We start from the raw sequence: 13,335 nt of genomic DNA on the forward strand, positions 1-13,335 counted from the left end.
CTTCGGGACGTCCCAGAGCAGTATCACAACTGAGGGGTGGGAAAATGAAATCAAATCCCAATCTAGAAGGCCCAACCGGTGCCAACTAGAAGTTTACAATGCTCATCCTTAATGATGAGACTCAACAAAAAAAGAGAAAAAAAAATTTTTTTTTTTTTTTCAAACAGAAAAAAACCCTCGAGGTAGACCACCGGTCTCCTCAAATTGCGGCCTGCAAAACCTTGCGGCCAAATGAGGCATCCGCCGATGCCGTCACATCAATTTTATAGAATTTTGTAAAGGTATGTACCGACGACCAGGTGGCCGCCTTACATACCTGGACCACTGACGCCTGATGGCGAAAGGCCCAGGAAGTACTGAGCGCTCGAGTGGAGTGCGCCCTAACAGGGAACGGAGGACTCTGACCCTTAATAGAATAAGCCTGTACCACCGTTTGTCTAATCCATTTGGCAATGGTCGCGGCAGATGCAGGCAAACCCTTTCTGGGGCCATCCGTGATCACAAAAAGTGAATCCGTCTTACGGAAAGATTCCGTAGCTTTCAGGTATACCCTGATTGCCCGAACCACATCTAAGGAATGCAACGCATGTTCCCGATGATGCTTGGGCTGAGGACACAAGGAAGGTAGTACAATATCTTCATTCAGATGAAAATCTGAAACCACCTTAGGAAGAAAAGATGGCTTAGGATGAAGTACTACTTTATCCCTATGAATCACTAGGTATGGGGACTGGCATGATAATGCAGCCAGTTCTGACACCCTGCGAGCAGAAGTAATAGCCACCAAGAAGGCCACCTTCTGGGATAAAGTAAGCAAGGGAATCTCCCTGATGTTTTCAAAGGGAGGTTTCTGTAGAACCGACAAAACCAAATTAAGATCCCAGGGCGGTAAGGGCGCGCGGACTGGAGGAGCCAGGTGCCGCACCCCCTGGATGAAATTCCGCACCAAGGATTTGGTAGCTAAAGGCTTCTGAAAGAAGATTGCTAATGCTGAAACTTGACCCTTGATGGTGCTCAAGGCTAGCTTCTGCTCAACCCCTTGTTGCAAAAAGGCCAATATTCGAGTCACCGAATAGGTACGTGGAGGAAATCCTAAAGATTCGCACCACGCAATATAAGTCTTCCATGTGTGATAATAGACTTTGCTGGAAGTCGCTTTCCTTGCTTTAATAAGGGTAGGAATGACTGAAGTAGACAAACCTCTGTCCTTCAGTACTTGGGTCTCAATGGCCAGGCCATTAAACCCAGCGACTGTAAAGCATGATGGTAAATTGGTCCTTGAGACCACAGACACTCCCTGAGACGAAGTTCCCACGGAACGTCTACGACTAACATGTCCAAGTCGGCCAGGCCGGCTTGAGGAGGCCAGCCTAGAATTTCTTGAAGATCTCACAGGAACACTGGAGAAAAAAAGCTGTCTAAAAAATCCTTTAAGAAAAAAATCTTGCCAGGACCTAAGATCCCAGCAAGGTATCTAGGTCCTTACTCCTAACTAGACAGAAAATAACTGATTTGCTGAGGCAGAGAGAGAGAGAGGATATACCCTCTGGGACTGCCCCTAGGGTGTGGCCAGAGCTTTTTAATTTCCTGTCTAGTCCTGCTCCTGTGGAGGCAACATAACCCGAAGGTGGTGTATCACCGAGGACTACGTCTGTCAATGAGCGCTAGAGAAATGTGCATTTACCATTATTTTTTTTAGGAGCCTGGAAAGCATTGCACCATCAATCTGCTATGCAAGTCTCCTGCAGACTGTCGGTGTGAGCGGTCTGCCTGTACAACGTACGACCAAGCAGTTTCAACACTGGCAGGTAGAATCAATGAACTACCACAGTGCCACAGAGAACTACAAGCTGACAGCCGCAAAAGGATGCTGGTAGATGTAGTTAATTCATTCACAGAAGTCTGTGCACGAATGAGGTGACCGCTGGTATGAGGAACTTGCAGAGCCACTGTAAGATCAGGAATACCCTAACAAGTAGAACATGTAACCTGTTCCCAAAGCTGAACTTATCCTTTAACCACTTGCAAACCGTCCACCATAGATATCTGGCGCAGGGCGGCCGCCCTGCTGCAGTATAACATAACTAGTACACACTTCCACTGTAATTATACACAGCAGGAGCTGATTGGTGGGTACGATGGACTTGATGTCCACAGGCACCCGCCGATGCTTCAGTACTTAGGGAGAATGGCGATCTGCCAATGTAAACAAGCACAGTCCTGCTATAAGTCGCTGATCGCCGCCATTACTAGAAAAAAAAAAAAAATTTGAATAAATAAAAATATTCCATAGTTTGTAGACACTATAACTTTTGTGTAAACCATTCAATATATGCTTATTGGGATTTCTTTTTTTTTACAAAAATCATGGAACAGAATACATATTGGCCTAAATTTCTGAAGGAATTCGTTTTTTTTTACATTTTTTTATTGCATATGTTTTATAGCAGAAAGCTGTCAGTCTTTTTTGTTTATAGCGCAAAAAAAAAAAAAAAAAAAAAAAAAAAAAAAAAAAAAAAAAAAAAAAAGGTAGAGGTGATCAAATACCACCAAAAGAAAGCTCTGTTTGTAGGAAAAAAAGGGACATAAGTTTTATTTGGGTACAGTGTCGCATGACAGCGCAATGGTCAGTTAAAATAACGCAGAGTCGTAGCACAAAAAATAGCCTGGTCATAAGGGGGGGGGGGGGGTAAATCTTCAGGAGGTCAAGCGGTTAAATGAACAAGGCTGCAGACCGAAAAAGCCTTAGGCATAACTGGAATTCTGCATTATGATCCGCCATCGGGTCTGACATCGGGTCTGCCGGTCACACGCACAGACTTCCCAGGGAACGAGCCGGGGCGGGCGCGCGCTCGCCCGCTATTGGCTCACAAGCAACTGACAGGCTAGTATATATACACGTCACTTTGCCTGGCCGGGGCTGACCGCCGCAGTATATGTACTTGCGGCGGTCGGCAACCGGTTAACAAATGAGCACATTTGAGTTTTGCATCCCATTATCATGAACTTCCTTTGCAGCGATCTCCACACCACTGCATAATATCTGAGCTGAAAAAAAAGTCAACGCTGGAAGTTTGCAGATCAGTGACGGCAGATCCTGCTCCGATTTAGGTCACCCCAAGCTGACCTCTAAATGAGGTCACGGCTGCCAGCCAGACATTTGTACGGCCCCTGGAGGAAACCCCCCCCCCAAAGTAAGGCCTATCCTAAAAAAAATGGATTTTTGTAAAATCTTACCGTAAAATCCTTTTCTCTTAGCTCATCGACAGACGTAGTCCTCGGTGATACACCACCTTCGGGTTATGTTACCTCCGCAGGAGCAGGACTAGACAGGAAATTAAAAAGCTCTGGCCACACCCTAGGGGCAGTCCCAGAGGGTATATCCTCTCTCTCTCTGCCTCAGCAAATCAGTTATGTGAAAAAGCAGTGCTTAGAGAATTTAACCCAACCCAACTCCAAAACAGAGGGGCGGGGACTACGTCTGTCGATGAGCTAAGAGAAAAGGATTTTACGGTAAGATTTTACAAAAATCCATTTTTCTCTAGCGCTCATCGACAGACGTAGTCCTCGGTGATACACCACCTTCGGGACGTCCCAGAGCAGTATCACAACTGAGGGGTGGGAAAATGGAAATCAAATCCCAATCTAGAAGGCCCAACCGGTGCCAACTAGAAGTTTACAATGCTCATCCTTTATGATGAGACTCAACAAAAAAGGAGAAAACAAAATTTTTTTTTTTTTTTTTTTCAAACAGAAAAAAACCCTCGAGGTAGACCACCGGTCTCCTCAAATTGCGGCCTGCAAAACCTTGCGGCCAAATGAGGCATCCGCCGATGCCGTCACATCAATTTTATAGAATTTTGTAAAGGTATGTACCGACGACCAGGTGGCCGCCTTACATACCTGGACCACTGACGCCTGATGGCGAAAGGCCCAGGAAGTACTGAGCGCTCGAGTGGAGTGCGCCCTAACAGGGAACGGAGGACTCTGACCCTTAATAGAATAAGCCTGTACCACCGTTTGTCTAATCCATTTGGCAATGGTCGCGGCAGATGCAGGCAAACCCTTTCTGGGGCCATCCGTGATCACAAAAAGTGAATCCGTCTTACGGAATGATTCCGTAGATTTCAGGTATACCCTGATTGCCCGAACCACATCTAAGGAATGCAACGCATGTTCCCGATGATGCTTGGGCTGAGGACACAAGGAAGGTAGTACAATATCTTCATTCAGATGAAAATCTGAAACCACCTTGGGAAGAAAAGATGGCTTAGGATGAAGTACTACCTTATCCCTATGAATCACTAGGTATGGTGACTGGCATGATAATGCAGCCAGTTCTGACACCCTGCGAGCAGAAGTAATAGCCACCAAGAAGGCCACCTTCTGGGATAGAGTAAGCAAGGGAATCTCCCTGATGTTTTCAAAAGGAGTTTTCTGTAGAACCGACAAAACCAAATTAAGATCCCAGGGCGGTAAGGGCGCGCGGACTGGAGGAGCCAGGTGCCGCACCCCCTGGATGAAATTCCGCACCAAGGATTTGGTAGCTAAAGGCTTCTGAAAGAAGATTGCTAATGCTGAAACTTGACCCTTGATGGTGCTCAAGGCTAGCTTCTGCTCAACCCCTTGTTGCAAAAAAGCCAATATTCGAGTCACCGAATAGGTACGTGGAGGAAATCCTAAAGATTCGCACCACGCAATATAAGTCTTCCATGTGTGATAATAGACTTTGCTGGAAGTCGCTTTCCTTGCTTTAATAAGGGTAGGAATGACTGAAGTAGACAAACCTCTGTCCTTCAGTACTTGGGTCTCAATGGCCAGGCCATTAAAACCAGCGACTGTAAAGCACGAAGGTAAATTGGTCCTTGAGACCACAGACACTCCCTGAGACGAAGTTCCCACGGAACGTCTGCGATTAACATGTCCAAGTCGGCCCGGCCGGCTTGAGGAGGCCAGCCTAAAATTTCTAGGACCACTGGCGCTGATTGGATCTGAACCAGGCGTCCCTAGAGCTATCTGGCCCCGACCATCTGAGAAAGTCTGGTCGTTTTCTGTTCCCACACATTTATCAAATACCTGATAGTTATCAGGAAAGGTGATCTTTTCTGGTTGAACCTCAGGGACCGAAGTCACCCGACTAGAGGCTACTTGGCCTATCTGGTCAACCAGATCCGATTCCTGTGAGGTATCGGGACTAATCTTAGGAAAAGGTAAAGGAAAAGATCTTTTCAGGGAACGGTAACTACCGCTTCCTGTGGTACTTAAATGTTGGAAGGGAAGAATCGCACCGGTAGTAGAGGTTGATGCTCGATCTAATGTCCTGAATACCGGTGAAAACGTCCCCCCACCCTGAAACCGGGTGGGGGCGCACCTTCAGGCTGTGTACTCCTTTGCTTCGGGTTTGGCTGGGTTGGTCCCCTTCTTGAACCCTCCTGGAGGAGTCTTGCCTTTCCCGCTAGTACCAGCCGGGCGCCCTTTATGGGCGGTAAAGAAAGGTCCTCGCTTGTTGCGAGGTCCCTTAGCTTTAGCAGCCTGTGGCAAAAAAGTGCTCTTGCCCCCAGTGGCATCCTTAATGATTTCATCTAGGTTGGCTCCAAATAGACGATTCCCCTGAAAGGGGAGATTGGTCAAGGTCTTTTGGAACCTAGGTCAGCTGACCAGCATTTTAACCACAGCACACGTCTGAGGATCACTGCTAACTTAGATGCATGCCCTAATAAGGGAGTAGTGTCCAAGGCTGCGTCACAGATAAACCGTAGCCCTTGTATGATCTGTTCCATCAAATCAGATGTCTCCTGGGGAATATCTTTTCCCCTAAGATCTTGGCGTACCATTTTCGCCCATTCCGTAAGTGTCTGGGAAACTAGACCAATAACGATTACTGGTCTAAATGCTGACCCTATCAGAGAAAAGATAGTGCGGGACTCTGCTTCTATCTTTCGATCCACCGGATCCTTAAAGGACGAAGTGTCCTCCACTGGAATAACCGTGGCTTTATTCAGCCTGGAAATAGGCGGATCCACGACTGGTGGTACCGTCCATTTCTTAATGATGGATTCCTCAAACGGATAGCGTCTAGCAATACGCTTGGAAATAGTAAAGGTACGTTTAGAATGCTCCCATTCTCCTTTAATCTGATTACCAAAACATTTAGGTACAGGAAAAGCCTTCGCCGTCTTGATGGGCTTATTAGTCCCAAAAGGCCTCTCTGTTTCAGTTGCCTCTGCCGGTAAAGCCTCAAGTTTTAAGGTTTCTTGCACTGCCACAACTAGTGCGTCCACCAATGCTTCTTCCTGAATTATAGCAAGAGAAGAAGCGTCCTCCTCACTGTCTGAGGGGGCTTTACCTGGGATAACAGCCCTTGCAGAGGAACCTGCAACTGCCGTGACCATCTCTGAATCTGAGTCAGAGGTGTCAGATGGTATAGGGGTAGGCGGGGGTCGCTTCCTTGACCCCCGTCCCTGACAGGCCGCCTCCACCCGAGCCACCATAGACTCCAAAATTGCTGTAAATGACTCTATACTCTGTGCACCGGCGGGTCCCGAGGCCCCCTCGAGGGAAACAGGTGGGGGAATATGTGTGGCAGGGTCCATAATAACTCCAGTTGCTTCCTGGATAATATAATTCAAAAGTAAAGAAAAAAACTTTTTTTTTTTTTTTTTTCTTTTCTGACCCCCGGCGCCACAAAAAAGCCCCTTAGTGTTACCTGCTTAGGGATCCCTATCGATCGAGAGAGAGAGAGAGATAGACCCCCAGGCTCACCACTTGATGCTCAGAGTTAAACTGCAACAGCTTACAGCGCTGTCTTGACAAACAGGAAGTCTTTTGGCTGGCTGCCCAGGAAGAAAGGAGGCGGCTCCGCCCCTCTGCACGCCTTCCGGCGCCTCCCCCAAGCTCCACGAGGTGTAGGATCACCTCAAACATGGCCGCCCCCATGCTGGAGACACGAGGCTACGCCAAAATGGCGGCTCGTGCGATCCTGCAAGAAAAATGGCGGCGGCCTGCTGAATGGCGGTGTGCTGCAGGGCACACAACACTGTCTCTGCCTGGGGATATGGCGTGGTTGGCGGTATCGGCCCCTGGCGGACCGCATGGCCGTTCGGGAGGCCTGCTAATAGCTGGAGATCTGATTTGGAAGGCAGTCTACATGTCCGTGGCTTCTGACTGGTAGGTAGCTTATACTAAACCCATAAGATTCCCAGAATGCCACAGATTACATCTTTTAAACATGTATACAATAGATTGTTAGCTCCCAAACCAAGCCTCCTGGCTTTTTGTACACAAAAAATCACACTCAAAGTAGGAGGATCTGTGACAGAAAGGACTCTTTCTTACCATACAGAGAGGGGCCCGCGTTCACCACAAAACCCGTCAGGGGGAAAGGGGGAACATACTACTCACCATACCGGAACCAGGCGGGCACCAACTCCTGACAGTACCCCTCTCCACCGGGGCGGGAGGGCTGTCGACCGATACGAACGCCGTGACTCATGGTCTTTGGCGTTTCAGCGAGACGTTTAACTCGCGGGTTCAGTCCTTTTAACGGGACTTTGTCGCGGCCGACCCAGCGCGAAGCTATGGCCTGCACGCGCTCGTAGGCTGAACTGGGGTGACCACCGGATCTCAACATCCAGCCCGTCGCCCAGTTCAACTTTCTTGCTTGAAGATCTCACAGGAACACTGGAGAAAAAGCTGTCTAAAAAAAATCCTTTAAGAAAAAATTCTTGCCAGGACCTAAGATCCCAGCAAGGTGTCTAGGTCCTTACTCCTAACTAGACAGAAAATAACTGATTTGCTGAGGCAGAGAGAGAGAGGATATACCCTCTGGGACTGCCCCTAGGGTGTGGCCAGAGCTTTTTAATTTCCTGTCTAGTCCTGCTCCTGCGGAGGTAACATAACCCGAAGGTGGTGTATCACCGAGGACTACGTCTGTCGATGAGCGCTAGAGAAATAAAGTTTTAAGTTCTTTAAAACAGAAAGTCTCCAGAAAATATCCACTGATAATATAAGCCAGGTATTCCCTTATATCAGGTGTACCATTGTGAGGTTTACCTTGTTTTCCATCTTCTCTTGAATTCTAATGTGCAAATCCTTGGTAAAGTCAGTACCATCCTATACAGAAGGTAAAATAAAAATATTGTAAATTTAAAGTAAATGTAAAGGCAGAAGGTTTTTGACCGTAATGCATTCTATGCTTTAAGAAAAAAAAAAAAAAACCTTCTGTGTGCAGCAGCACCCCCTCATACTTACCTGAGCCCATCTCGATCCAGCGATATTGCAGAGGAGACTCAGCTGCCCAGGTCTCTCCTCCTCTTTCGCTAAGATAGCAGTGGAGCGCCATTGGCTCCTGCTGCTGTTAAAGTCAGGGAGCCAATGAGGAGAGAGAGAGAGAGAGAGAGAGAGAGAGAGAGAGAGAGAGAGAGGGGGGGGGGGCTAGCCAGGGCTCCGTGTCGGAATAGACACGTGGAGCAGCAGCTCGGCTCGGGTACCCTCATAGCAAGCTCCATGCTGTGAGGGCACTCGTGAGGAGGGAGGGGCCAGGAGAGCTGAAGAGGGACCTGAGAAGCAGAGGCTCGGGGCTGCTCTATGGAAAACCATTGCACAGAGAAGGTAAGTATAGATATGTTTGTTATCTTTAGGCAAGAAAAGAGAAGAAAAAAAAAACAACAATACTTTAGTATCACTTTAAATCAAGCAGCCAAAAGGATTTTTCAAATTGATAGTCTAGTGTAATTCTAATGAGCATATGCTCTGTGTCATGATGGTGATCAGACACACACTGGCATAGGCACAGCAAGCATATGGAACCTTGATCAAAAGAGCACACTTAAGCCGGCCTCACAATTTTTTTTCCATTCACCCAGTAGGCGAACAATCAAGGTGGATGCAGGTATTATGAAGCCGCTGATTGAGTAAACTTTACAATGTCCATTCAGCAGAAGTCAAACTATTGACTTCTGTTGAGTGAGGACTGCCGTAAAAGGGACAAAATTCAGCTCTTCCCTACTGAAGCTGCCAAATTTCAATCAATCAGTGTATTACCAGCTTCAGACCAAGCACACAAACAATTTACAATACCACCTTATAATGTTGTAGTAAGCATTGCTACAGCATCATGGCAAAGGTAAAAATGACTTTCTTCCATTATAGTACTAATAAAGTTCCTGTATGCAATGTATTTATTGCGTCCATGTGAGAGACTTCCCTGATGCAGTGGCTTTTAAGGACCCATATGACTACATAAAGAAAACTCTTAATTTATCCCGACATAGTGATCCTGCAATATGTTGTTTAGCATAGCAATCACAATATTGAATTTGTTATATATTATGTTCATATGGTACCTCTGTGAACCTTTGCAGCCACAGCTCCACTAAAAAGTATCAAGTTGATCTCATAAGTACAAATGCAGAAAGGACTTTTTACATAGACAAAAAATAAATTAAAAAAAAAAAAAAAAAAACACCACCACATAAAAAATACCTTTTTTCGATGTATATTCATGACTGGTCCTTTCTTCTTTGGTTTGACAGCAATCTTGTGCTTTGCTGCAGAATTATCCAGACAGGCCACAGAACTTGGTGGAGCTGTAAAATCTACTAAATAGTGACTGCCTGGAGAGTTGGAACTTGGAAGGATACTGGAATTTAGTGGACTAATGGGACATGAAGAGGTTTCACAAGACTCCTGTAAAGACAAGGTAAGAACTTTCTGATTACTATCCTTCAAGCCCAATGTCACCTGCAAAGTCAGAATCACAACTGGTAAATGGGGAAAAAATGGATTTTTGTAAAATCTTACCGTAAAATCCTTTTCTCTTAGCTCATCGACAGACGTAGTCCTCGGTGATACACCACCTTCGGGTTATGTTACCTCCGCAGGAGCAGGACTAGACAGGAAATTAAAAAGCTCTGGCCACACCCTAGGGGCAGTCCCAGAGGGCATATCCTCTCTCTCTCTGCCTCAGCAAATCAGTTATGTGAAAAAGCAGTGCTTAGAGAATTTAACCCAACCCAACTCCAAAACAGAGGGGCGGGGACTACGTCTGTCGATGAGCTAAGAGAAAAGGATTTTACGGTAAGATTTTACAAAAATCCATTTTTCTCTAGCGCTCATCGACAGACGTAGTCCTCGGTGATACACCACCTTCGGGACGTCCCAGAGCAGTATCACAACTGAGGGGTGGGAAAATGGAAATCAAATCCCAATCTAGAAGGCCCAACCGGTGCCAACTAGAAGTTTACAATGCTCATCCTTAATGATGAGACTCAACAAAAAAAATTTTCAAACAGAAAAAAACCCTCGAGGTAGACCACCGGTCTCCTCAAATTGCGGCCTGCAAAACCTTGTGGCCAAATGAGGCATCCGCCGATGCCGTCACATCAATTTTATAGAATTTTGTAAAGGTATGTACCGACGACCAGGTGGCCGCCTTACATACCTGGACCACTGACGCCTGATGGCGAAAGGCCCAGGAAGTACTGAGCGCTCGAGTGGAGTGCGCCCTAACAGGGAACGGAGGACTCTGACCCTTAATAGAATAAGCCTGTACCACCGTCTGTCTAATCCATTTGGCAATGGTTGCGGCAGATGCAGGCAAACCCTTTCTGGGGCCATCCGTGATCACAAAAAGTGAATCCGTCTTACGGAATGATTCCGTAGCTTTCAGGTATACCCTGATTGCCCGAACCACATCTAAGGAATGCAACGCATGTTCCCGATGATGCTTGGGCTGAGGACACAAGGAAGGTAGTACAATATCTTCATTCAGATGAAAATCTGAAACCACCTTAGGAAGAAAAGATGGCTTAGGATGAAGTACTACCTTATCCCTATGAATCACTAGGTATGGGGACTGGCATGATAATGCAGCCAGTTCTGACACCCTGCGAGCAGAAGTAATAGCCACCAAGAAGGCCACCTTCTGGGATAAAGTAAGCAAGGGAATCTCCCTGATGTTTTCAAAAGGAGGTTTCTGTAGAACCGACAAAACCAAATTAAGATCCCAGGGCGGTAAGGGCGCGCGGACTGGAGGAGCCAGGTGCCGCACCCCCTGGATGAAATTCCGCACCAAGGATTTGGTAGCTAACGGCTTCTGAAAGAAGATTGCTAATGCTGAAACTTGACCCTTGATGGTGCTCAAGGCTAGCTTCTGCTCAACCCCTTGTTGCAAAAAGGCCAATATTCGAGACACCGAATAGGTACGTGGAGGAAATCCTAAAGATTCGCACCACGCAATATAAGTCTTCCATGTGTGATAATAGACCTTGCTGGAAGTCGCTTTCCTTGCTTTAATAAGGGTAGGAATGACTGAAGTAGACAAACCTCTGTCCTTCAGTACTTGGGTCTCAATGGCCAGGCCATTAAAACCAGCGACTGTAAAGCACGAAGGTAACTTGGTCCTAGAGACCACAGACACTCCCTGAGACAAAGTTCCCACGGAACGTCTGCGACTAGCATGTCCAAGTCGGCCAGGCCGGCTTGAGGAGGCCAGCCTAGAATTTCTAGGACCACTGGCGCTGATTGGATCTGAACCAGGCGTCCCTAGAGCTATCTGGCCCCGACCATCCGAGAAAGTCTGGTCGTTTTCTGTTTCCACACATTTATCAGATACCTGATAGTTATCAGGAAGGGTGATCTTTTCTGGTTGAACCTCAGGGACCGAAGTCACCCGACTAGAGGCTACTTGGCCTATCTGGTCAACCAGATCCGATTCCTGTGAGGTATCGGGACTAATCTTAGGAAAGGGTAAAGAAAAAGATCTATTCAGGGAACGGTAACTACCGCTTCCTGTGGTACTTAAATGTTGGAAGGGAAGAATCGCACCGGTAGTAGTGGTTGATGCTCGATCTGATGTCCTGAATACCGGTGAAAACGTCCCCCCACCCTGAAACCGGGTGGGGGCGCACCTTCAGGCTGTGTACTCCTTTGCTTCGGGTCTGGCTGGGTTGGTCCTCTGCTTGTCCGACCAGCCCTTCTTGAATCCTCCTGGAGGAGTCTTGCCTTTCCCGCTAGTACCAGCCGGGCGCCCTTTATGGGCGGTAAAGAAAGGTCCTCGCTTGTTGCGAGGTCCCTTAGCTTTTGCAGCCTGTGGCAAGAAAGTGCTCTTGCCCCCAGTGGCATCCTTAATGATTTCATCTAGGTTGGCCCCAAATAGACGATTCCCCTGAAAAGGGAGATTGGTCAAGGTCTTTTTGGAACCTAGGTCAGCTGACCAGCATTTTAACCACAGCACACGTCTGAGGATCACTGCTAACTTAGATGCATGCCCTAATAAGGGAGTTGTGTCCAAGGCTGCGTCACAGATAAACCGTAGCCCTTGTATGATCTGTTCCATCAAATCAGATGTCTCCTGGGGAATATCTTTTCCCCTAAGATCTTGGCGTACCATTTTCGCCCATTCCGTAAGTGTCTGGGAAACTAGACCAATAACAATTACTGGTCTAAATGCTGACCCTATCAGAGAAAAGATAGTGCGGGACTCTGCTTCTATCTTTCGATCCACCGGATCTTTAAAGGACGAAGTGTCCTCCACTGGAATAACCGTGGCTTTATTCAGCCTGGAAATAGGCGGATCCACGACTGGTGGTACCGTCCATTTCTTAATGATGGATTCCTCAAACGGATAGCGTCTAGCAATACGCTTGGAAATAGTAAAGGTACGTTTAGAATGCTCCCATTCTCCTTTAATCTGATTACCAAAACATTTAGGTACCGGAAAAGCCTTCGCCATCTTGATGGGCTTATTAGTACCGAAAGGCCTCTCTGTTTCAGTTGCCTCTGCCGGTAAAGCCTCAAGTTTTAAGGTTTCTTGCACTGCCACAACTAGTGCGTCCACCAATGCTTCTTCCTGAATTATAGCAGGAGAAGAAGCGTCCTCCTCACTGTCTGAGGGGCCTTTACCTGGGATAACAGCCCTTGCAGAGGAACCTGCAACTGCCGTGACCATCTCTGAATCTGAGTCAGAGGTGTCAGATGGTATAGGGGTAGGCGGGGGTCGCTTCCTTGACCCCCGTCCCTGACAGGCCGCCTCCACCCGAGCCACCATAGACTCCAAAATTGCTGTAAATGATTCTATACTCTGTGCACCGGCGGGTCCCGAGGCCCCCTCGAGGGAAACAGGTGGGGGAATATGTGTGGCAGGGTCCATGATAACTCCAGTTACTTCCTGGATAATATAATTCAAAAGAAAAAAACTTTTTTTTTTTTTTTCTCTGACCCCCAGCGCCACAAAAAGCCCCTTAGTGTTACCTGCTAGGGATCCCTATCGATCGAGAGAGAGAGAGATAGACCCCCAGGCTCACCACTTGATGCTCAGAGTTAAACTGCAACAGC

General features: G+C 47.2%; 1 protein-coding gene across 3 annotated transcripts in view; it reads right to left on the reverse strand.

Annotated features, from left to right (window-relative positions):
- Positions 1 to 13,335, reverse strand: part of KIAA1210 — a 178,295-nt gene that overhangs the window by 11,103 nt on the left and 153,857 nt on the right. For all 3 annotated transcript variants that reach the window (XM_082263498.1, XM_082263499.1, XM_082263497.1), the window contains exons 7-8: positions 9,484 to 9,687; positions 8,053 to 8,112 (exon numbers count right to left, since the gene is read on the reverse strand). In XM_082263498.1, coding sequence (XP_082119624.1) covers positions 8,053 to 8,112; positions 9,484 to 9,687 — 264 coding nt within the window. The remainder of the gene's footprint in view (positions 1 to 8,052; positions 8,113 to 9,483; positions 9,688 to 13,335) is intronic.

This window comes from Pelophylax lessonae (assembly GCF_965119305.1).
Source record: "Pelophylax lessonae genome assembly, chromosome: 7".
NCBI lineage: Eukaryota > Metazoa > Chordata > Amphibia > Anura > Ranidae > Pelophylax > Pelophylax lessonae.